General features: G+C 51.8%; 1 protein-coding gene across 1 annotated transcript in view; it reads right to left on the bottom strand.

Moving 5' to 3' along the window:
- Positions 1 to 711: 711 nt before the first annotated feature.
- Positions 712 to 23,280, bottom strand: part of FAM78B (family with sequence similarity 78 member B) — an 82,700-nt gene continuing 60,131 nt past the window's right edge. The window contains exon 2 of the mRNA XM_045546608.1: positions 712 to 1,454. Within this exon, the coding sequence (XP_045402564.1) occupies positions 932 to 1,454 (523 nt within the window). The 3' untranslated portion in view covers positions 712 to 931. The remainder of the gene's footprint in view (positions 1,455 to 23,280) is intronic.

The raw sequence follows: 23,280 nt of genomic DNA on the forward strand, positions 1-23,280 counted from the left end.
AAACCCTACATGGACTCATGGCTTATAAATTTTTTTTTTTTTTGTAAAGTTAGGGCTGGTGATGGGGTGAGAATAAGCAGCTGTAAACAAAATCACAGTTTGGATTTCACTAAAAACATGACGAGGGTCCCAAATATCATGGCTGCTGCAGAATACAGCAAGTACATATCCAAACACTGTGATTAAAAATACTCTGAATAAACAATCTTTTTGGAAAGAGGTGCGTAGATGGAACCAATGAGAATCTCCATCGGCTAGTTCACATCAGCACCACGGACAGTTCCGAGGAGGCTTTCCCCCTTCAGAATGGAGCCAATATCATTTCTCCAGTTTTCTGAGTGTTCTGTTCATTCCAGGGAGTTTGCTGAAGATCTGATGATCAATTAATAAACGCACAGGTATTACTTTGTAATAACAACTTATTCTTTCCTCTCCCCATCACCCATTCTTTCACCATCTGACTTTCACTCCACCCATTTCCCCAGCAGCCTCCTGTCAGACGGCAGGACCGTCTGTCTCACAAACACCTGGTGTGGATGTTTTCACTCCCTCTTCTAATCAGTTGGGAAGCAGCATTTGCCACAGGCACTGTTTAATTTTGTTTCCATCCCCTGCATCTCACAGGAAAGAAATGGTCAGTAGTTCAGATAAAAGAATCATCCTGGTCAGCTCCAAAATATGGCTACTTGCATGGTAATCACAGCAAGTCTGTCAAATCAGTGATTTCTTTATTCCTAAGAGGAAGAAACTTTTCCTAAGGATCGTGGTTCTACCGCCCAAGGAGCAGCCCTTCTCTTCACAAGTGGCTGCAAAGGCTGGCAAACCAGGAGGTCTGCTTTGGCTCAGAAACTCAGTTTGGCTCCCAGCCCCCCTGGCACCCTCCCTGCGTGTCTCAGGGGCACGTGCTCCACACGGTCAGGCCAGTCTGCTTCTACTTAGGCGGGATCACAACCAGGGGTGGCCCTCGCTTGGGCCTCCACATGAGGACCTGGGCATCATTGGCATTGGGCTTCACCAGTGCATTCGGGGGGATGGGCTCCATCCGGCTCAGGATCCGGGGCTGCTCCTGCTGAGTCCTGCCCACCAGCCGGGCCCGCTGCCCCAGTAGCTGAAGAGGGTCCACCTCAATGTCCACCCTCATCCTCCACTTGATGGTCTGCAGAATAATCTTCTCCTTGGTGGTGGTATTCATGGCCACCAGCCAGGTCGTGAAACTTTGGTCCCTCTTGATTCTCGTGAGCAGCGGCATGTTGTTGTCACTCACAGGCACCGCCCACGTCACACTGGGGTAGAAGTTGTCATTCATGCTGACGGAGAACCTGGAGATCTTGTTGGTCGGGCCAACCAGGGTCACAGTTTCTGTTGTGTTCCCGTACCAAGGGTAGCTCACCCCGTCTGAGTCACTGATGGCTTTTACTCTCCCTTCCCTCAAGTCAGGCAGTTCCCAGCTTGACCTGGCAAAGCAGAAGAGATGCACAAGAAAAGAAGAGGCTGAATGAATTTTTCAAAGGCTGGAGAGGTGCCCACCACTCGCTAACATAGTCAACTTGGGAAAAACGGGGCGTTCACAGGGGGAATGCAGGTCAAAAAGTTCTACGCCGTGCTGTTTCAGGATTCAGTGAGAACAAACCAAAAACAACAAAGCGATACTAAGACAAGTTAAATAAAACCATGGCTGACCCAGTTGAGAGCAGGAAACTCAAAGAGGCAATTGTGAGACCACAAAGAGACATCAATTAGTTGGGATGACAGTAATCAGACATTTAGAGGCATTCCACTGCAAGAACCACTTTTTCGGGAAGTATGAGTGCAAGATTTGTTTCTTAGGAAGAGATGGTGGTTGAAATTTGATGTACTTGGAAGGAAGAAAAGGTTATACTAACTTCTTCAGAAATCACAGTAGTAGAATTTCTACTAACAAAGAGGGTTGCTTAAATCCTAGCCATCAGTGAATCTTGTGCTTAGAAAACACAGACATAGAGCATGACAACACAAGCAGATAATGGTCAGCTGCTGCAAGCCGCCTGGATGTGAAAGCTGGACTACAGGCTGGCACACACAGTCTCCAACTCTGCTCTCCCATCGCCTCCTTGTCCAGCCTGGAGCCTCATCACTAAGTTTGGCAAACTTGCCATTCTGGTACCTGCCTACTCTTCCTGGCTGCCTCCGAACTTGTGCAGGAGGAACCCATGTCTTTGCCCCCTGCCATAGACTGTTGCCAATCATCATCATCATCATCACCATCCTCATCGCCGATACTTCGTGAGTGCTTACTCTATTCCAAACGCCGCCCTCAGTACCCTGCCTTATCTCAGTTAATGTTCAAAATATTCCACAAGACAAATGAATTATCATTTTCATTTTACACATGAGGAGATGGAGGCTGAAAGATGTTGAGGTACATGCCAAGGGTCCTACAGATGACAAGGGGTGGAGTTGGGAGTTGTCTGACTCCAAAGCCCGTGCTTTTGACCATATATCATACTGCCTCCTGAAGTGCCCCTGCACGGGGCCTGAGGAAGCCAGAGTGGAGGGGACTCAGGCTGTCCAGTGAGCTAGCAGCTCCCATGGCAGCCATGGGGTGCTGGACCGGATAAGGGCAGGAGTTCAATCAGCAGAGCCTGGCTATGCCATTCTCCATGCCTCTACTCCTGGGGCCAGGGATGATGCTTGGTAATAATGCATTAGAATTTAATAATTAAAGAAAGCAATGAGACTGCTTCATTCATCAGCTAAGAGGTGGTGGCCTTGTTTGATATAAAGTTCTTCCTTCTGTGAAGTGACAGAAGATCCTGCCGGGCTTTAGACGAGTGGGCTAAAAGTCAGCTGCATTGTCAAGTTGATGCTCAATCCATCTCCGCATCCCTAATTGTCACACAGACCTGGGACCTATCTGCCTTCTGCTGCCCCCACCCCCACAGCAGTTGCGATGCCAGTGAGCTCCAGCCTGAAGGGAAGGCAGGGCCTGGCTGCCTGCGGAGGAGGTGAGCCCACAGGTGCAGTGGCCTTTTCTCCTGTCTCCATGTCCTTGACCACTATTGGGAAAACTGTGGTCTATCATGGTTGGCAGACACCAATCAGGAATCGATCTAACGCAGAAAGTCAGAGCTCATTTTGCTATATACGCTACTGTAGCTGGGGTAGTAGCCCCCAGGTAATTCTATAGACATTTCTTACTGTACAAGAGGGAATAGGCATTGTGTGAGTGGGTCATAATCACGTAAGGGTCAGAGGTTGGGTGGAGACCCAATGTGCTCATTGGGTTCCTGAAATGGCCATACTAGCGTCAGTTTTGTGCCCCCAGCCAAAGGGCTGAGACAAGTATTGAGACACCATACACAGTTTCCGTGTTGCCTGGATGCTGTTTTTCATTTTGGCTGTGACCAGTTCTTACTGGCCTTTGGGTGCCTCTGTGGGATGGGAGAACATAGCAGTGACAGATTATACTTGCTCTCCCATCCTAAGTACAGCATATTGCCTGGGGAATCTGGCTTTGAGCCTATGTGTTGTGTATTCTGTTACAACACTGTCTATTTCAGGACTGGCTATCTTGCCGGTCAATTTGGTGACTTTGCCTACAGAGACCTTTACAGCTCTTATTTTTGCCCCCATCTTCCTGCCCAGAGCCACGTGAGCAGACTTCGGGCCCAAGGTCTACAGGCCAATCCCATAAGACAAACCATAAAACTTAGTTTGGTTCCAGGTTTTCTGCAAAACGGAGATAATACAAAGAAGGTAAACTCTCGGGCCTGTCTCAGGAGAGAAGAAAGAGACCCTTTTCTTGGAGAGTTCTTGGGAACAGAGAAATACAACAGGCTTCTTAATCATCACATCAGAACAAGGACATCTGGCCACATGTAGTCACTGGGCATAGTGAGGTTGGGAGGCCACACATTAGTTCTAGCCACACTGCTGTCACCTCCCTGACCGCTCCTGCGGAAACCCCTCAGGTCTGGGGCATGTTCTCCTCCACAGCCTTGGGACCCCAGGATGACACAATTAGGGGTGGTCTGACTTTGGAAATAGCCAAAATTCATAATGACTTAAGTCTCGTCATAGAGATGACTAAAACAGAATACAGAGTGACTTTCTATTCTAAAAGGATAAAATTTTTATTTTATTTATTTTATGAAAAATAGACACTAATGCACATCCCAAGGCAGTGGCCTGCTCTCCCTCGGTCCCTCCCTTCTTTTTTTTCCCAAAAAGAGAGTAATGCCTATAAAAGGCATGACTAGTTTATGTAACTGATAAAATGGCTTTGATAATGGTTTTCTGAGAAGTCCCTGAAAAGTTCCAAGAATGACAGCACCATTTGAGTAACATAATGACCATTTAAGGGGACGACTTTGAATGAGGTGCTGGAGGTAATTCAAGTTCCACACGGCCCAGAATGAACTCCTCATCTCCACCATAAGCCAGGCCTTCTTCCCCTGCCTCTGCTCCGGGGGTGTCCCACCGCTCGCCTGATCTTCCGGGCCAGAAGTGAGGGCCATCTTTGGCTCTTCCTATCCCACCAGCCGGATGCCGCAGCTACTGCACCACTGTGCATCTTGCCCCATGGTGACGCTTGAATTCATCTTCTTTTCTCCATCCAGCTCTCTCCACCCTAACTTAATCCCAGCCCTCAACATCTCTTACATCACTCTTGGTCTGCTGTAATGGTCTACAGCTGGTCTCTCTGCAGCCAACTCTGGTCCCTCTCAAATCCATCTTTCAGATTGCATAAGTGTTCAAACATACAAATCTGATCAAGCTCTTTCTATACATAAACCCTTCCAAGGCTTTTATATTAATGCATGGACCTCACTGGCATCACCACAGGGTAAAATTCAAGTTCCTTAACAGGACATACAAGGCTTTCCATGATCTGGCCTCCCCATCCACACACACTACGCTGTTTCTCACCTCTGCCCCTTTGCTCACGCTGTGCCCTCTGCCCACACTGCTCTTCCTCCTACTCAAGTGTCACTGTACCTAACTACTCATCCTCTGAGACTCTGCATGTGTATCACCTCCTCCAGGAAGCTTTTTCTTCCACGCACCCATGGATGTACGCAGATCTACTGGGCCAGATTATATTGTAACTACACATTTATGTGTCTGACCTTCCCACTAGATTACGATTTCCTTGAGTTTTAGGATTGTGACTTATTTTTAAATCATTAGTGTCTAGCACATTGCTGACACAAAGAACTTAATAAGCCTTCATTGAAGGAATGAATATTTTACTCGAGTCATTTTCATGCCTATATACCTGGAGCTTGGTAGAACTTGTTTACAACCAAGTGTTTTATTGCAGTTTTACAGTTTATATATTCACTCACTTTTAAAGAAAAACTAACATCTACTATTCATTTAGAATCTATTATTAGAATAGCACCATGCCTTGCACTGAAAGTTATTTATCCTTAAAAGGAGGGGTAAGCCACACGAATAAAACTGAATCAATTAGTCAAATATGTATGTATTTTAGTGATGATTCATGCCATCATATATGTAAATACAAAAATGAATGACACAGACCTCAAGTGATACAGAAATTCAGAGACATGGACATCCATGCAGGCTATAGCAGGGGAAGGCTTTGTGGAGTAAATGGGATATGAACTGTTGGGAATAAAGACAGGCTTTGCCAGGCAGGAGGTTTCACCATGGGTCGAAGTGCGACTCCAAGCATGAACATGGAGTGTCCAGGAAACAGAGAAGAGAATACCCGGGAGGGAGGGCAGGTGTTGGAAGAGTGGAGGCACAGCTGGGTGGGCAGGGCAGTGCCAGCTTGTGGAGTGCCTTTAATAACGGGCTTAGGCCCTGGGGGCTTCATCCTAGAGGTGGTGGGACTTTCGCTCAGGAGAGTCAATTTCCAGGCAGAAGAGTGGCGCAAAAAACAGAATTTGAGGGCTAAGGGGAGGGAATGAGCATGTTTAGGACCATTTGCGACACTCGAGGTGATCTTTACTGAGACCATCAACTAGGCTGGTGGCTGAGGGAATGAACAAGATGCACCACATGTAAGAGATACTATAATAGATCCTCTGAGGTTTGGTAACTAATTGCCTATTAGATACAAAAGAAGAGATAAAGTGAAACAGTCGCTGGGAAGAGCCAAGCATGGTTGACTTTGTGTGTGTGTGTGTGTGTGTGTGTGTGTGTGTGTGTGTGTGTGTTCAGAATCATTCACAGACGTAACAAGGCTGTGGACTCACTGTCGTTGGCATTCTCCACCCATCCCTGGACCAGCCCACAGTGGTATTTCAGGGTGGAAGCCCCTGATTCCTCCTCTAAAGAGTGAGGGTGGAGTCCCGTTTGTCTTTGTATCTCTGGCCCAGAACATGGTGTCTGGCGCACGGTGCACGCTCACTACCCGCATTTCTCCTTGTGTGTCAGTATTTCTTTCTCAGTATCCTTTGCTGGGTCTGCCTCTCAACCTTTTAATACTGGAGGGCCTCAGAGCTCTCAGTTTTTGGTCCTTCTTCTCTTTTCTAACTATTTGCATTTCCTTGGTGATATCATCTGGTCTCATGATGCTCAGTACCATCTGCACTCTGACAACTTCCAAATTTATATCTCTAGCCTGGATTGCTCCCTTGAGCTCCAGATCCACATACACCTGCCCACTTGCCAAAAACTCCACAGTCACTCTTGACCAATCTCTCACATTGCACATACTGATTATCAGCAAATCCTGTTGACGCCACCAAAATATATCTAGAATTCAACTCTTTCCCACCACCTCCATCACCACGACCCTGGTCCAAGCTAGAGTTGTCACCCTTGGATTACTGCAAGAGCCTCCTAACTGGTCTCCTAGCTAATAATACTTGCACTCTGCTGCTCAGTCTATTTTCAACATGGCAGCCCCCGTGATCTTGTTAAACATTTGTAAAATTGTGTCACCTGCTCAAAACATTTCCATGTCTCCTAACCCAGGCAGGAAAAGCTCAGCTTTTTAAAAAATGGCTTAGGTTGCCCTACATGATCTGGTTCCTCATTTCCCCTCTGATGTGATTTCCTTTCCTGTCTGTCTTCCTATTCTGGCCAATGTGCTGTTTATGGACCATCATGCCAAGTAAACTGCCACCCCAGGACCTTTGCACTCACTATTCATTTTACCTGGAGCACTCTTCCCTTGAATATTTGAAAGGCTTGCCTCCTTCTTTCCTGCCTCAAACACTATGTTTTCAGTGCAACCTTTCCTGATAATCAAATTTAAAATTCCAATCTCCTGCCCCAGCACTCCCACCCTCCACCTCTGCTTTATTTTTTTCTCCACAGCACCTTCTAATATGCTATATCACTTACTCACTTTGCTAACTGTCTCTCTTCATTCTACTCAACTGCTAAGAAGGCAGAGATTTCATGTATTTTATTCACTGCTAAATCTTCAGTACCTAGAACAGTGTCAGGCAAACAGAAGGGGCTTGAAATTATTTGTTGAATAAATAAGTATAATATCAAATTGATCTGAAGTGAAAGACCATGAATTTCAGAATGTCAATTTGGAGGCTGCTGCTTTTGCGGAGTTGACTGGATAGGTGAACCAGTGTCTGTGACGTAGCTGCAAAGCTGGGTCTAGCTCAGAAGGAAGGGCGAGGAATGTAAATTTGGCCACCATCTGCATGCAGAGGATCATTTAATATGATGGTGATGGGCGAGATCTTTAGGGATGACAGAGAGATCTTCGGAGACCTGTTTAGATGGCCAGAAAGAGGAGTCTGAAAAGCAAAGGAATAGCCAGTGAAGGGGGAGAACTAGTTTCCAAAGTCAGGAAGATTTCGGGGAGTCAGCGTTGTCAAAAGCCACAGAAATCAAAGAGAGCAGGGTTAAGGAAAAGCCTTTTGTTAGTTATCAAGACGGCAGGAAAGACATGCTAGTGGAGGCTGTTCTGTAAGGGGTTACGGAGGGACTGAACAAGCCCAAGAAAACATTGAGAGTTCAGGTCCTTTCTTTAAGAAGCTGGGCCACGACGGGCAGCCTGAGATGGAGGAAAGAGCTGGTTGAGCAGGATTTCTGTGGCCAGGTGCCAAAGCCTGCAAGCCTAGTGCCACCCCTCACTAGCTGGGTGAACTCAGACAGGTGATGGGTTCTTTCCCTACCAGTTTCCCCTTCTATAAAATCGGCCCAATAACAGTACTTACTTGACATACGTGATGTGAGAATCAAATGAGAGAACGAATGGGTAGTACTTAGCAAAGTGTGTGGCACAAAGTGACATTTAAGTTTAGGTATTAGTAAGTAACACCAGTGGGGGCAGGGTTAGGGGAAGAAGGATACTAACAGCCATTGAACCCTTCCACATGTGAGCACTTGACAGTGGCCCCACGAGGCAGGGATCACTATACTCTGTCACACACAAGGAAAAGCATCTCGGAGTAAATCGGCAGTGCTAGGATTCAAAGCCAGGGCTCTCTGATCTCCGCCTGCCTTTCCTACTGCACCATGCTTGTGGGAAAAGCTCCTTTGAGGTCTTAATCGCATCCCTCTTGCCTTGAAGTCTTTGGTGTGGTGAACAGAGAAGCACGAAAACTGCCTCGAGGAGACATGGGTGTCGATGCCAAGTTAAGAGCTGCCTGACCTCATGCAAGTCATCCTACCGGCTGCAGATTCCTTATTTGCAAATTGGGAAGAAAAATAACTCCAGGCCTCCCTACATCTCAGAGCTATTACAGGGATCAAATGAAGTGATGAGGTATGAGCAAATGCTGTGTAAACTATAACACACTATGTCAATATTAGTTATTATCTCATTTCCTTCCTTCTCCTACAACCTTCTCCTCACCGTGATAAACACAGTGTTTTCGTTTTAGACAATCAACCATTGACCCAAAGCTCACAGCTAATGGACTCGCCAATGGGCCTAATAATGAAAACATCGATTATTGCAACCTTCATGCTTTCTGCATCCCGTTTTTAGAAGAAAGAGGCAAATCCTAATCAAACAAGCTCACTTTAAGCATTTCATTCAAATAAGCAGTCCCTGGGTTACGGCTGAGGCTCCACCCAGACCCAGCCAGCTCTCCCAGTGCCCATTAGGGGCGCAGCAACCTCTCTGAGAAGAGCCCCCTCCCCACCCCAATACTGGGATCCCCCTGAAGCCCTGCAGTCGCTGGAGCAGGGCTGGCAGCAGCATTCTTGGAGGCAGGGAGCTGGCAGGTGTGCAAGGACTCTACTGATACTAATGTCCCCTGGTGCAGTGTGGGATGGGAGTCAGGGAAAGTGCACATGGAGGACTGACGGTTCCAAGCCCAGAGAGCGTCCAGGGCAGGCTTTGAGATCTGGGATGGTCCTGCCCCTAGACCCAGGTGAGAGGAGCCCTGGCCTGGCCTTACACTTTAACGGGACTCAGTCTGGTATCTTCTGGCCATGCCCTACCACGTTGGGCAAGGAGTCTGAGGGGCTGAGAGGATGTGCCCGTCCTTCCAGACCATCCTCTGGGTACGTGGGATCTCAGTATTCCCAGCCCAAATGGCCCTAAACATGTCTCCAGGGTCTACGCAGGTCTTTTTCCTTGTATGTCTTCCCAAGGACAGCTCACTCCACTCTGTGTACACTTTTGGGGCCATGGTATGCATGGAGTTTGGGCCAGCGTGTCAGCATCCACATGCATTTGCACGATGGGACATATCTCTCAACCTGGTGCAGAGCCAAGGGTAGGAAGAGAATGGGTGGGGCCGGGGCCGAGGTTCTGCTGCTCCTAGCTGCTGCATTCTGGCATAAAACTTCCAGGCATCCAAGTTATTCTAAATTTGAACATAGCGTTCAGGTTGCTATAAAGGTATATTTGTCCAGTAGGAAGATAGAACTTATTTGATTCAGTGCTCTTTTAGTTTGACGTATAATTTTTAAGTATTTAGAAATATGATAGTCAGGCCTTTGTACTCTTATCCTGGAGCCTACCTATGGTAAGGATGGGCAGAGCTGGGAGATTGGGATGCACAGCTCTGGAACCCTGGACAGTTCCAACCCAGAATTTTTTTCTTTTGTTTCGTGTGTTTTTCCCACACCTGTTTAGCCTTTTTTTTTTTTTTTTTTTTTTTCTGAGACAGAGTCTCACTTTGTTGCCCAGGCTAGAGTGAGTGCCGTGGTGTCAGCCTAGCTCACAGCAACCTCAAACTCCTGGGCTTAAGCGATCCTACTGCCTCAGCCTCCCAAGTAGCTGGGACTACAGGCATGCGCCACCATGCCCGGCTAATTTTTTCTACATATATTTTCAGTTGTCCAGATAATTTACTTCTATTTTTAGTAGAGATGGGGTCTCGCTCAGGCTGGTCTCGAACTCCTGACCTCGAGCGATCCACCCGCCTCGGCCTCCCAGAGGGCTAGGATTACGGGCGTGAGCCACCGCGCCCGGCCCTGTTTAGTCTTAATATTTACAAAGCACTCTCAACAATCCTCCACTTTGTGCATCAGTTACATGAGGCGGGTATCACTCGACTTTCCATCACACGGTAAGGAACTTGCTCAAGGTCTTGTAGCTACTGAGTTGTGAACCCAAAATCAGATTCGAAATCACATGCTTTCTCATGATGCCTCCCTGGCACTAAATTAAAAGTCCAAAAGTTCTGAAAAATAATAATAGTAATAATAGTCATTGAGGATATCAGCCGATCCGCACACACTGCTATGACCGTACCAGTTGTTAAAATCTTGAAACATTTCTGGAACAACTGCTAGCAGCCCGTCTCCTTCCCCCAAAGCCCTCTCCCTGGCTACCCAGGTTACCCTCAGGCTCCCCACCCCGCCTCTCCCAAATCCATCACCTAGAGGGTTAATGCGGGCACACTAGGGGACCTCCAGGACCCAGCTGCAGGTGGCAGTTTTAGTTCTGCTAATGTCACCCTGCTCATAGCTCACTGGTGGCTTCCTGAATGCCAGGCCCTGTGATCTAACTGCCTCGCTGAGCCTGCTCTTTACAGGAATGCTGACGCTGAGCTAACTTTACTGCTCTTAAAGCGGAAAAAGAGGCTCCCACCTTCTCCCGTCATCTGCGTGGCTCAAACCTAAGGAGTCACTATTTAGTTACAGGGAAAGTAACTGAAGAGAACCCCGCGCTCTTGAGAATTCAGGCGTTTCCTATGTGCTGCCAAGAAGAGCCATGTGCCCGGTTCATGTGAGTCTCATGCTCAGTGTCACTTCTGGCTTCACGGCGCCTTTCCCTCCTCCCAAGCCCTCCACGGAGGAGGTGGCAGTAACGGTGCCAGGTGGGAGGGGAGGAGAGCGGAGGTGGGGGTGGGGGGGTGGGCTCAGGGATGGGCGGGGAGGTGGGGGCGGGAGGGCGGCTAAGCCAGGCCCCACGTCACCTGGGCAGCCACTCGGCCCCCAGACACCAGTTCCCAGCCCTGGCTCTGGCAGGCATCCGACTCTCAGATGGTCTGCACCATGATTACAGAGTAAGTTTTAAAATTAGGATTTTCCTTATTCTGCACTGCTTATGTCAGCCTGGGAGAAGCTGTAAATGCTCCCTCCCACCCTCACCTCCGCCCCTTCCTCTCTGACCACATCCGCCCCTGTCTGGCCCCCAGGAGGCACTTTTTCCCACTGCAGAAAACGTCATTTCCAGTGTTTTCCGGGGGTCATCGGTGCTGGGAGAGGCTGCCCGGTTGTGTCACCCGGCCTCACCCTCACGTTCTGTTCAGAATGAGCTTCCCCAGCCCCGGAGACACCTTCTCACCGTGTGTTCGTCCTGTGTCACGTGGGGGTTGCCCGGTGCCCGCTGGGCTGGCTGGGTCCTCAGCGGCCTCCAGGGACGGGTTTCTACGTGACGGTGGCTGAGGGCGCTTTTCTGGGTCACGTCTGAGGGTGGTTTCCCTCCGACTCCGATTCTGAGCTTCTTGGAGCCGAGTGCCTGTCCCCACAGAGGCCAGGCCGCCTGACACACGGAGAGCGCTCACTTGCGCCTGCAGGGACGCGGGCAGACCCAGGCCCTGTCCCTTACGGGGGCCACGTCTGCTGGCCACGCAGCGAGCCCTTCCGGCTCCCTGCCAGGCACGGGGCCTGGTGCTGCGCCCGGGCCGGCTGCCCCCATCCCCACCCGAGCTGCCGGGGCCAGTGCCCTCCTGAAAGCGTAAAGCCCTGCTCGTGTCTAGGCCCTGCAGGTGACACGAGGAGGCAAAGGTGATGGGCGGGAGTGGAGAGCAGGGAGGCTTCCAGGACAAGGGGGGCTCGCGTAGGACCCAAGGACGACGCCCGCGGGCACCCCATGTGGGCCGCATTCCAGGTGGAGACGGAGCAGAATATGGACCCCACCTGTCCCTTGCCGACCCACCAACCCCCATCCTGCTCTCTTAACAACATCTGCTCTGCCTCCAAAATATGGCCAGAATTTGTCCCTTCTCTCTGACTCCATGGCCACCACCCTGTTCCCAGCCAGTTTTCCTCCTTCCAGGGACATGCAACACCCTCCCCACTGGGCCTCCGCTTCCAAGCTTGCCCTGCCCCCACCGCCACAAACGTGGTTTTTACCAAATGTAAATCGGATCACGCCTCATCTCTGAAAATCCCCGCGACGGCTTCCTACCGTATTTATAACGCCCACGTCATTACTTGCCCCGACCAGTTCCCCAGCCTCACCCCCACCACCCCCCTCCCGCCCCTCTGCACTCAGCAACACCGACTCTTCTCATCCTGGAGTAGGACAAGCTCCCTCCTGCTTCCGGGCCTGTGGTTGGCTGTTCCCTCTGCCCAGAACCTTTCCTTTCTGCTCTTGCCATGCCTGGCCCCTTTTCATCCTCAGCTTGCAGCTCAAAGTCACCTCCCGACTGCATACGCATTTCAGCGTATGGCCCTCACCAGACCATGAGCACCCTGAGGACAGGCCCCGCTGCTCCTCCAGCACCTCCAGGAGAGCCCGGAGCTCGTGCTTCCTTGAAGCGGCTGCAGTGAACGGGGTGAGTGTTTCTGGCAGAGCAGGCAGGGCTGGCTGGGGAGGTGAGCTCGAGAGGGCAGCAGAGGGGCAAGATGGGGAAGTCTCTTCCAGAGTCCAGGGGAGAGTCCAAGGTGAAAGCTGAAGGGATCGGAGTGGATCGGATGCAGACGCACTGGGACAAGCGTCCCTGGGGCTCCTGTCTAGGTGCTGAGTGCCCTCCTCGGACACTGGGCATCAGCACGAGCCCTGCCGGGCTGGGAGAGGCTGGGGGCCAGGTGGTGGTGCCAGGAGGAAGGGGGCTGCCACACACTTCAGTCTGGCCCACGGCGTGGCCTGCGTCCTCCACTTCCCGCCCTTGAAGCCAGACAAATGGCAGGTGGGTGGTGGTGGTGGTGGATGTGTCGGGGGTTGTTTTGTTTGCTTGTTTGCGGTGAGATAGGGTCTTGCTCTGTCATTCAGGCTGGAATGCAGTGGCGTGATCACAACCCACTGCAACCTCCAACGCCCAGGCTCAAGCAATCTTCCTGGTTGAGCCTCTGAGTAGCTGGGACTATAGGTGTGCATCACCATGCCTAGCTATTTAAATTTTTTTTTTTTTGTAGAGATGGGGTCCCACTGTGTTTGTTGCCCAGGCTGGTCTCGAACCCCTGGCCTCAAGTGATTCTCCCCCCTCAGCCTTCCAAAGCGTTGGGATTATAGGCATGTGCCACCATGCCTGGCCTGTTTTTTCCTTCTTATTTTGGAATTCTGCTATTACAGGTAGAATCTTAGCTAAAATTGAGAAAAGACATTATTGGATGGATACACCAAAATGTGGAAAGTGGTTACCCATGATTATGGGATTATAAGTATTTCCTATTAATTTTGTATTATGTTCTCATTAAACAACACTTTTGTCTTTGTTCTGTAATAAAAAGAGATGAGTCACCTAATAGGATTGCACAGTGTGATTGTGAAGCATTTTGGGGAAAGATAAAGAAGATGAGGAGTGGAAACATAATCTAGTCCGGGCAGAGCTGGACAGGCTGAGGGGCGGCTTGAGCTGACCCAGAGCGGCCGTGTGGGGTGGGACACACGGGACCTGCCTGGACAGTGTCCGCAAACCTGGACGTTGCCGCCTGCTGACCACGTGACTTTGCAAAATGACTAGGTCTCTTTGGGCTTCCATTTCCCGTATGAATAGGGATAATAATAAAACCTACCTTGTAGGTGTTTTTTTTTTTTTTGAAATGAGAAAACCTATAAAAAGCAATCTATACTGTGCCTGGCACATGACAGGTACTTCATAAATTAGAAGCATTATTATGGGTATTGCTCATTTGAAAAGCACATAGGCTGGCTGGACCCTGAGCTCCCTCAAAGGGTAAGACCCATTTCTTCCCTTCATGTGAACGAGAACTGCTTCCCTTCCATCCTGCAGGGTAACAGGAGGGCAGATGGAGACCCTGAAGCAGAGACAGAGAGAGAGGGAAATGACCCCCTCACAGCACACACCACGAAAGACGCACATCCACACACAGCATTCCTTTCATAGCATTTTCTGAAAATCCTTTGTGAAATCACCTATTTTGTTCTCAACACTGTGTTAGACTTTGTGGGTAACACGCAGGACACAGAAGACACACACACACACACACACACACACACACACACACACACACAGTTTTGCATACAGTTTCAGCGGGGCAGGGTTTCCAATCGAAAAACACCTGCTCTGGAGGTTACTGGCCTCGTTGCCCTTCTTGGGTGATTGCTGGGCTATTTTCTCCAACGTGAGCCCTTTCGCCCTCAATTTCCTCATCTATAAAACCAAGACGGTGGAATAAACACCCTCACGGACAAGGCTGTGTCTAGCTCCTACAATCTCTGACCAAAGACCTCAGTCCTTGTGCTGATGCTGAGTGGGGTTTTCAGGGCCGCAAATGGAGGAAGTTGCGGCTTCAGAAGAGAGAAATGTAGTGGTCGCTCCCTAGGGATGAACTCCTTCCAGAATACGAGACCCCACACAACTGGTTCTCCCTGGGACCTAAGGCTACTGGGGACTCGGGGTGGCCGCCCTGCTCCTGGGTCCCCACCCACGCTCCTCTCCACGGTTCCAGCTCCTCCTGATGGTGTTTCCTGCACTGTCTGCAGCCGGGCAGCCCCGGAGCCCTGACACCCGTGTCTGATCTGCCGGCTGTCAGGGCTCCAGCCTGTGCACCAGGAGGTGGGGGGAGGCGCCACTCGCGCCCGCACGCAGCTCAGAGCCCAGCCCCAAAGCCAGGCCTCCCCCAGAATGTCCACTGGAGTCCGGAATCCCGCAGCTCCCGCGACTGTGAAAGGCCTTGACACTGTGAACACACACCCGCTTTCTTCCCTGTCATTTCCCCTTTTCTGCCTTGTCACTGACCGGGAGCAGGTGTGGTTTATATATTTCCTTTTGTGTTATTCAAGTGGCATTGCCGGTATGGAATCTTTGGGTGGGTCCCTGGAGGAGGACATCTTGAGGTCCCCTCATTTACTCTGTCCCGGTTAACTGACACCGTGTGGCACTGCACACTCTGTGGTCTCATTGACTGTTTTAGCACAAAACATCTGCAGTTGTTATTTATAAAGGCACGACTAGTTTTCTGTGGCTGCATCTAATGGCAGCACAGGCATCTGATGGGGACAGTGAGCAGTGAGCACGCTTGGCTGGGGGCCCTGGGCAGCTCTGAGGGGAAGGACGGCCACTCTGCCAGCCCTTGACATCTAGACCCATGGCTGGTGCCTTAGCTCTGGAGGCTGGGCAAGAACTCAACAGCTCAGGGGCTGCACTTTCTTCCCAACTAGTGTGGGAATCAGGGGGAATGAATCTTTAAGGCCAAGGAGATATTGATAAGGACACGACTGTCAAATCTTCTCCAAGATGAGAGTCACTAGATACTGATCAGCTGAATGGATGAACCAGAGCAGGGCTGCCGGGCCCCACCAGCTCGTCTCCTGCACCTCGCTGGTTACTGAGGCCTCAGTGACCCCGTGACAAGTGGCCACGACCAGGCCACGACCAGGACATGACCATAGCGTCTGGCTACCTGGGGGTCAATGTAGAGTCTGGACTAGGGGCTCTTTGGCCTCAGCGGTCTGTAAGGGTCCAAAGTCAAAGTCAAAGAGATGTGTTACTGCAGCAAGAACAAGGCCAGGAGAGCACAGTTCAAAGCAGTTGTGGTGACAAGGCTGAGATGGTCGAGGCAGGCAGAGGGTGGGAATCTCGAAAGTCGGCTATTAATACTGCTACTACCAATAAGAGCAGCTAATATTTACTGGAGGTTTCCACGTGCCAAGCATTCTGCCAAATGTTTGATACGGCAACCTCAAGGTAGGCACTGTGGTACTCCCTTTCCTTGGCGTAAGGGAGCTGAGGCTCAGGCCGAGCTACTCACCAACGTCACAAAGCAAGGAAGTGGCAGAGCTGGGATGAACTTGACTCTGACCCTCCAGCACCTGTGTCCACTCCGTCCTCAGAACTAAAGGCTGCTTCAGCCAGTACTGACCCGGGTCCCCTAACCTGATTCCCCTTGCCCCACCATCCCCAAAGTGTGGGGTCTCTGCACAGGTGCCCCCAGAGCTGAGGTACGTCCCCAGAGGAGGCACAGTGGCAGAGGGACAGGACTTTGCTGGCTGCTGCGAGCAGTCCTATCTCACAGGCACTGGGTGCGGGGCGGGGAGAGGAAGAAGGAAGGAAACAATGCCCGCGGAGAGAGGGGACAGGGCAGGGGAGGGTCGGGCCCACGAGCTGAGCAGAGCGAGGCATACGCAGGAAAACAAGGGAGGCGGCGGCGAGGTCTAGCGGTACGGGCTTTCAAAATCAGAGTTGACTGTTTTCATTAACTTTCCACTTTGTGTTCCTCGCACGCCACATCTCACTGCGTGCTGAGCAGGGCAGATGTGGGGAGCTGCCGGCAGCAGCTGAGCCGGGCAGGAGAGACGAGGACGCTGGCAGCCGGGGGTGTGCCCGGTGACAGGACTGTGGCGATGCCTTACTGCACAGGTCCCCGCTCAGCACACAGACGTGGGCCTGTCTGCAGTAGGGGGAGGTGGGGCCGCACTGACACTCATGGGCGGATGCAGGCATTCACACGGGTGTCACCAAACGGGAGGGGCAGAGGGACTACAAAATTTCTAGCCTGAATGTCCCCCAGCGTGGCCACACGAAGCCCGGGCCAGGTGGATGCCCCTGTCTGCTGTCACTGATGCGAGTGGCTCCCACACCTGCTCTCGTTCATTCTGCAGCGACACTGCTAGGTGGGCACGGTGCACCGCCCCATGGTGCAAAGGAGGAAACTGAGACACAGAACTCAAGTGACACTTAGGATGACAGCTACAGCCAGCCACGGAAGCAGGATTCTCTCCCTGGCTGATGCCTCCACAGCCCAGAGTTAAGCACTCACGGAGGACACTACTATTTCTTGAGCACCTATTACCCTTTGGGTACCAGGCCACATACTTTATGTGGGTTGACTCATTTGGTTGTCACAAGTCCTCAGGAAGAAAAAGCGTCGTTAGCCTGTCTTGCAAATGCAGCCACTTGGAGAGAAACGAAGTGACTTGTCTACATTCCCCCAGCTTGTACGCGGCGGAGCTGGGACTTAACCCCACGGGCCTCCCAGGTGACTGTGTTGTGTTTTCAATTTGTAAAAGTTACATTATTTCTCCCTTCCCCCCATATCTGCTTTGTTTGTTGATTGATTGGCTAAGTCCTTTAACAGGTAATTTCTGAAGTCCATCTGCATCCAGGGCACAATGTAGGGAGGGGACACAAAGACGATCGTGACCCGGCTCTGGGCAGGCATAAGGCACACGTCAAGGCCTGCAGTGCAAGGAGGAATGTGAGGTGTGCAGCTTGGGCCGGCGAAGATTTCTGGGGTACCGGAGATGGCAGAGGGCACTCGTGTCTGCGGCTGTTTCCTTCTGCACCCTGGGGACGGTGGCTCAGATGTCAGCCTCCCCAGACTGCAAATGCTTTGAGCCAATTCTGCTCAGGCTGGGGTCATCTCCTTCCACCACTCAGGGCACTGGCTTTTGTCCCTGGATGGATCCTCTCTGATGATTCCGGCGTCAGTGTGGGAGCCAGCAGGGAAGCCGGCATGCGACGGAGAACTCTGGAACTTCACGCTCTTTAGATGTCAAATTGAAACCAGGAGCTTTAGGGCCCTTCTTTGCCCGGGAGCCCGTCAGCGCTGCGTGGGAGCTGATGTGGGTTCCGAAGGAACACGGGGGGCACACCTGCATGGCCCTTTCCCCCACCGCGTTCCATTTTCTCCCCTCTCTCTTTCCAAGGGCGTTTTCTCTCTTCTGCAGACCCTGCTGGGCAGAGACGGCACTGAGCAAAGAATCAGAAGATCCCGGGCCCCATCCTGGTCTGTCACTCAGCTGCATGGATCTGTCCTGGGCCTCAGTCTCCTGAGCTGCAGCATGGGATAATCATGTCCACAGAGCCACTATGCGGGCTGTATGAGAAGAATGTGGAATGCTAGGTTTTATGCCTGTTACAATTCCCAGGCTTCACTGAGCGGCAGTCGGCTACGGGGAAGCCATTTGCACACCTCCATCCTCGGGGGCTTCCTGACTGCTCCAGGCCACCTGGCTTCTGCAGCGCTGTGCGACTTTAACCCAAGTACTCGGCTTCCCGAGGGTAGCGGAGAGGAGGCAGATGCTGGGTTAACCTGGCGTTTGGGTTGTGCTGGGCTGGTGGCGCCCCCATGCACAGCTCTTCAGAAGCTTCCCATCGCCGGCAGAAAGCCGCTCGAACCCTGAACGTGCCCCGCACGGCCCTGCAGGATCCAGCCTCTGACTCTCCCCAGCTGCGCCTCACGCCACACTCCCCGTGCTCTCAGTCTCCCTCACGGTCCTCCAACACGCCAGGATCTTCCCTGCCTCAGGGCCTTGGCACATGCCGTCTGGAGGGTAGTTTCTCCCACTGTTCACTTGGGTAACTGAATAATCCTTACGTCTGAGTGCAACTGTCCCTTCCTCTGGGACCCTGTCCCTGATCCACGCTCCTCCTCCCCCATCCTGAACTAAGCTAGAGCTCTGTTACAGCACCCCATCTTTTATTCACAGAACTTGTCACCGTTTGTAATTGCATATGTGTGAGGATGATTAAATGTTTGTCTCTTCATGCGGGCTGAAGCACGTTAACCCCGATTACTACTGCCACCCGAGGACTCACCGCAGTCTGGCACGTGGTGTATTTCATCCGCCTGTGGGGACAGTCAATGTCTGCACACAGGAGGTAAAACAAGGGACGAGAGGATGGAGGAGAGCGGGAAGTGAGGGTGGTGTGATCTGCCCGGGAGGTGCCAGGTGGGACAGCAGGGAAGAGGCAGAGGGCTCCGGCACAGGACAGACGGGGCCAGGAGACAGGCCTGAGAGGGGGCTGTTGGGATTTGAGATTTCAGAGGAGCAGCCGGGATGGATGGTCTGTTTTGAGGCCCCTAAAAAAGGGTGGGTGCAGCCTTCGGATGGGGTCTTGTGGGTCTGGGCACCCAGAGATGAGCAATGGGCCGGGACATGGGATAGGGCTCCGTGGGGGGAGCCGATGTGGCCTGTGTCCCTGTGTCACGGGGTGTCCTGGAGTCACGGGGTGGCCCTGCCCTCCAGGTATCCCAGGGAGCTGGAATTTCTCCAGTAGCCCTTGAACCCAGCGGGAGGGACGGGACTCTGTGGACATAACCACAGTGGGGGTTCAACAGCCATGTTCCCTGGGCGGTGGGGGGCCCTGCAGCTGTCACTGCGGCACAGAGACCCCAGACGTGGTGCCCACTGTCCCTGGGCCACACTGGGGCTCTCGTCCTCCTGGCAGCAAGTACAAAGTGAACAGCAGAGGCCGGGGAGAACCAAAAGCCAGACAGGAGGCTGATCATTGCCCCTTGCAGAAGTAGCTCTTTTAAAATACAAGCGAGGTCCCGAGGTTCGCACCCAGGTCAGTTATACAACGCGGCTGCTGCCCCTCCCGGAGCCCTGGAATCCTTCCCGGCGCCCCACCTGCCTTCTGACCCTGTGCCCTGACGTCGGGCGAAAGACGTCGACGAGGGAACCGGGAGGCGCAGGCCCCACCCTGCACGCACCGCTTTCCAGGGCTCCCGAGAACACGACCACGGGTGATCACTCTACGCTCCCCGAGCCAGGACCGTCACGGCCACCGGTCCACTCACTGACCCGTGACCCTGCCCATGCCCCGGGCAGGCAGAACAGGCCCCACCTACTGAAACTGACCCCTTGTTCTGCAGGAAGATGGGCTGGACAAACTAAAAATCAACCAACGGGGGAGGTAGGTGCCGTGAGCCAGAGGAGGCCACTCCAAGGGCAACGGGGCAAGAGCCATCCAAGGCCACAGGTTATTAACTCTGCTGTTCTAGGACCACAACTGGCCCCACTGAGAAAGACGCAGGCCCGGTCAAAATCAGCAACAGAGAAAAGCACCTCAGAGACACGGCTCCTCTGACACAAGTTCAATGACTTCTCGACTATTAACCATGCGCTTGGCACTGTCCTAGACGCCAGGGACACCAAGGGTCATAAGGCAGGTCGCTGCTCTCAGGGAGGGTCTACATCATCTGGGCAGGACGGACTTAGGGGAAAATCACTTCGATACAATGTGGAGTATTTGGGGACAGAGACATGTAATCATAGGGTCGGCAGCAAAAGCGCCTAGGTCACCTGGCAAGAGGGTGGTGGTGGTGACAGTCACGATGGCTAATGTCTACCAAGGGCTTACTCTGTGCAAGCATTGTTCATGGCACTTCACGTGCATTAACTGAGTAATCCTCACAACCACCCAGGGAGGTCAGTACTAACATCATCCTCATTATTATAATTACTCTTCTTTTGAAACAGGGTCTCACCCTGCCGCCCAGGCTGGAGTGCAGTGGCGTGATCATAGCTCACTGTACCCTCCAACTCCTGGCCTCCAGTGATCCTCCTGTCTCAGCCTCCCAAAGTGCTGGGACTGCAGGCGTGAGCCACCATGCCTGGCCTATTAGCCCATTTTAAAGGGGAGGATGAAGGTTTGGGAGGTGAAGAAACTGGGCTGGAGCAAAACAGGATTGCAACGTAGGGCGACTGGCTCCTGAGCAGAAATCCCGGGGGAAGAATGAGCAGCAGACGAGGAAGCCGTGTGAACAATGATCTCAGGGTGTGGCGAGGGCAGAAAGCGTAGAAGCAGCAGTTCCTGTATTTCTGGACATAAAGTTGGGCCAGGAATGAGAGAGGACCAGGCTGAAGGGGAGGTGGTGTCTCGAGCATAATTCGTTGAGGGTCCCACCACTTCCCACTGCCACAGAGACGGATGCCCCACGGGATTTGGTGGCTGAATGAATGGGACAGTAACTAGAACCAGATATTGACCTAGCACTTTCCATTTCAAAGCAGTCCCCGTGGAACTGATCTCATTTAATCTGCACAACAATCCCATGAGGTAGGTCTAACGTCCTCTGTCTCACAGACATGGAAACCAAAGCCCAGAAGGGCGAAACGACCTTCCCAAGGCCCCAGGGCCGTAAGTGCTGCAGACAGGTCTGGAACCCACGTGCTCGTTCTGTGACGTTTTCCCCCACACTCTCCCTGCCTCTCAGTGCGGCCAGACCGCAGGAGAACCCGGAAACTCTGCGGTTGACACGGCTGAGCCATCATTTTTCTGTAAAATAAAAAGAGGGTGAAGCTTATGTATCAAAAGTCTACTTTTCTGAAGATTTCTCCCGAACTTGGCTCTCAGAAAGATGATCTGCCCAAACTGCCTGTAATACACTTGGTAAACGTGAGCCAGAAATAATTAGTTAACGAGCCACCATTAACGCTAATTATCTGTGCCAGCGGAGGCGAGCACTGATGTGGAGAATAGAAAGTGTGCAAGTGTCCCCCGGACGGCAGGGCCGTGGCTCTGCCCCCCGCAGTGCGGATCCCGCTGGTCTACCCTGCGTGGGGCCTGTACCCCAGCCCTGCCTGGTGTTGCCAACTGCGCCTGCCCACCCGGGCTTGCTCAGAGGGGCCCCTCCAGTGGCCAGTGCGCTCAGCACCCCCTCATCTCCTCCCACTCCTCGTTAGTCCTGCCCTGCCTCTTCTCCCCGTAGAGCCTCCACCTGGGACTCAGTTCCGGTTCTCTGGTTCTTCACGCCTCCAGCTTGCTTTAGCCTGTTCTCGCCATCCGGCAGGCGGACTCCGATTCCCCTTCCCTCCACGCTCCTCGGCTGCAAGCCGGCCTCGCCCAGCCAGGACCTCAGGGCCGGGCTCCCCAGAATGAATTTTGTGTACACAACACAGCTTTTATTTCAGGTCCAACCATCCCAAACGTGCTCTTCAAATTTGGTGAGATCTGTCTGGTTATTTTTGTGTGATATAGTGAGAGTAAAAGAGGCTCCCACAAATGCTATTCTAATACACAGTTTTGATGAATGAAGGAATAAGTGACTTGTTAAATCCTCCCGGCAATGCTGGGTGGATATGATCGCTGTCTCCGCCCTGCAGACAGGCACACTGGACCTCAGAGACAGCTCAACTTGCCGCTGAGTGGCCAGACTGGAGTTAGACCCGGGCCTGTCGGAGCCCCAAACCTATATTCTCTCAAATCCACTTGTAACATCGATAGCAATTAATAAATAAAAAGAAATAATAAAATATACTCAGGCAGCTACTCCTTAAAGGAGTCTCATGGAGAAGCATTTTTGGAACAGAAAAAATTTTATGTAATATATAAATAAGCACCTGTTAATTGTTCCTGTTCTATGAGTCATCTATTTGTTCTGAAACTATATATAGTTTCTTAACGTGGGCATGGCATGTTGTAGAAATGGCCCAGACAGATATTGGTCAGAAAGGTGGTAGGAAGACACGGCCAAGTCACGTGTTCATTCTATTAATAGGCGTGAATGGTGGTTGTGAATAGCAGGAAAAACATGCAGATGGTCTCAAATTCTGATTTTCAAGCTGCTGTTCCAAGTCTCTGCCCTTCTCATTGCTCTCACCAGGAAACAAGGGGCGGACAGGGCAATTGTCTCCTTTTAGTTCCTTTTCTCCAGGGCCAAACGCAGAAGGAAAGAGACAGAAACATACTGCCCTAACGCGTCTGGCCCTGTGTGCCCTGGAGTTCGTCGGTCCCCATTTCAAGGCCAGGAGCTTGCCTTCTTTTACATAAAACGTCCTTTCTATTCCTTCTCACATGCAACACCTCTGAGAGGCTGAACCCGTGCCAAAGCAAGGGAGGACAAACTCAGGAGGGAACAGTGCATCAGAGCAATCCTTCGCACAGTGAAAGAATCCTGATCCGCAGAGGCTCCTCCAGGGCCTGGAAATGGCAGACAAGCAGGTTGCTGGGAAGCGCTCTTTGGCATTTTCTTAAAGAAAGCGGCATAATCATCAGAGGTAGACTGGGCTCGGGAGGTGCGGCAGGCACTGATATT

Source organism: Lemur catta, chromosome 3 (assembly GCF_020740605.2).
Source record: "Lemur catta isolate mLemCat1 chromosome 3, mLemCat1.pri, whole genome shotgun sequence".
NCBI lineage: Eukaryota > Metazoa > Chordata > Mammalia > Primates > Lemuridae > Lemur > Lemur catta.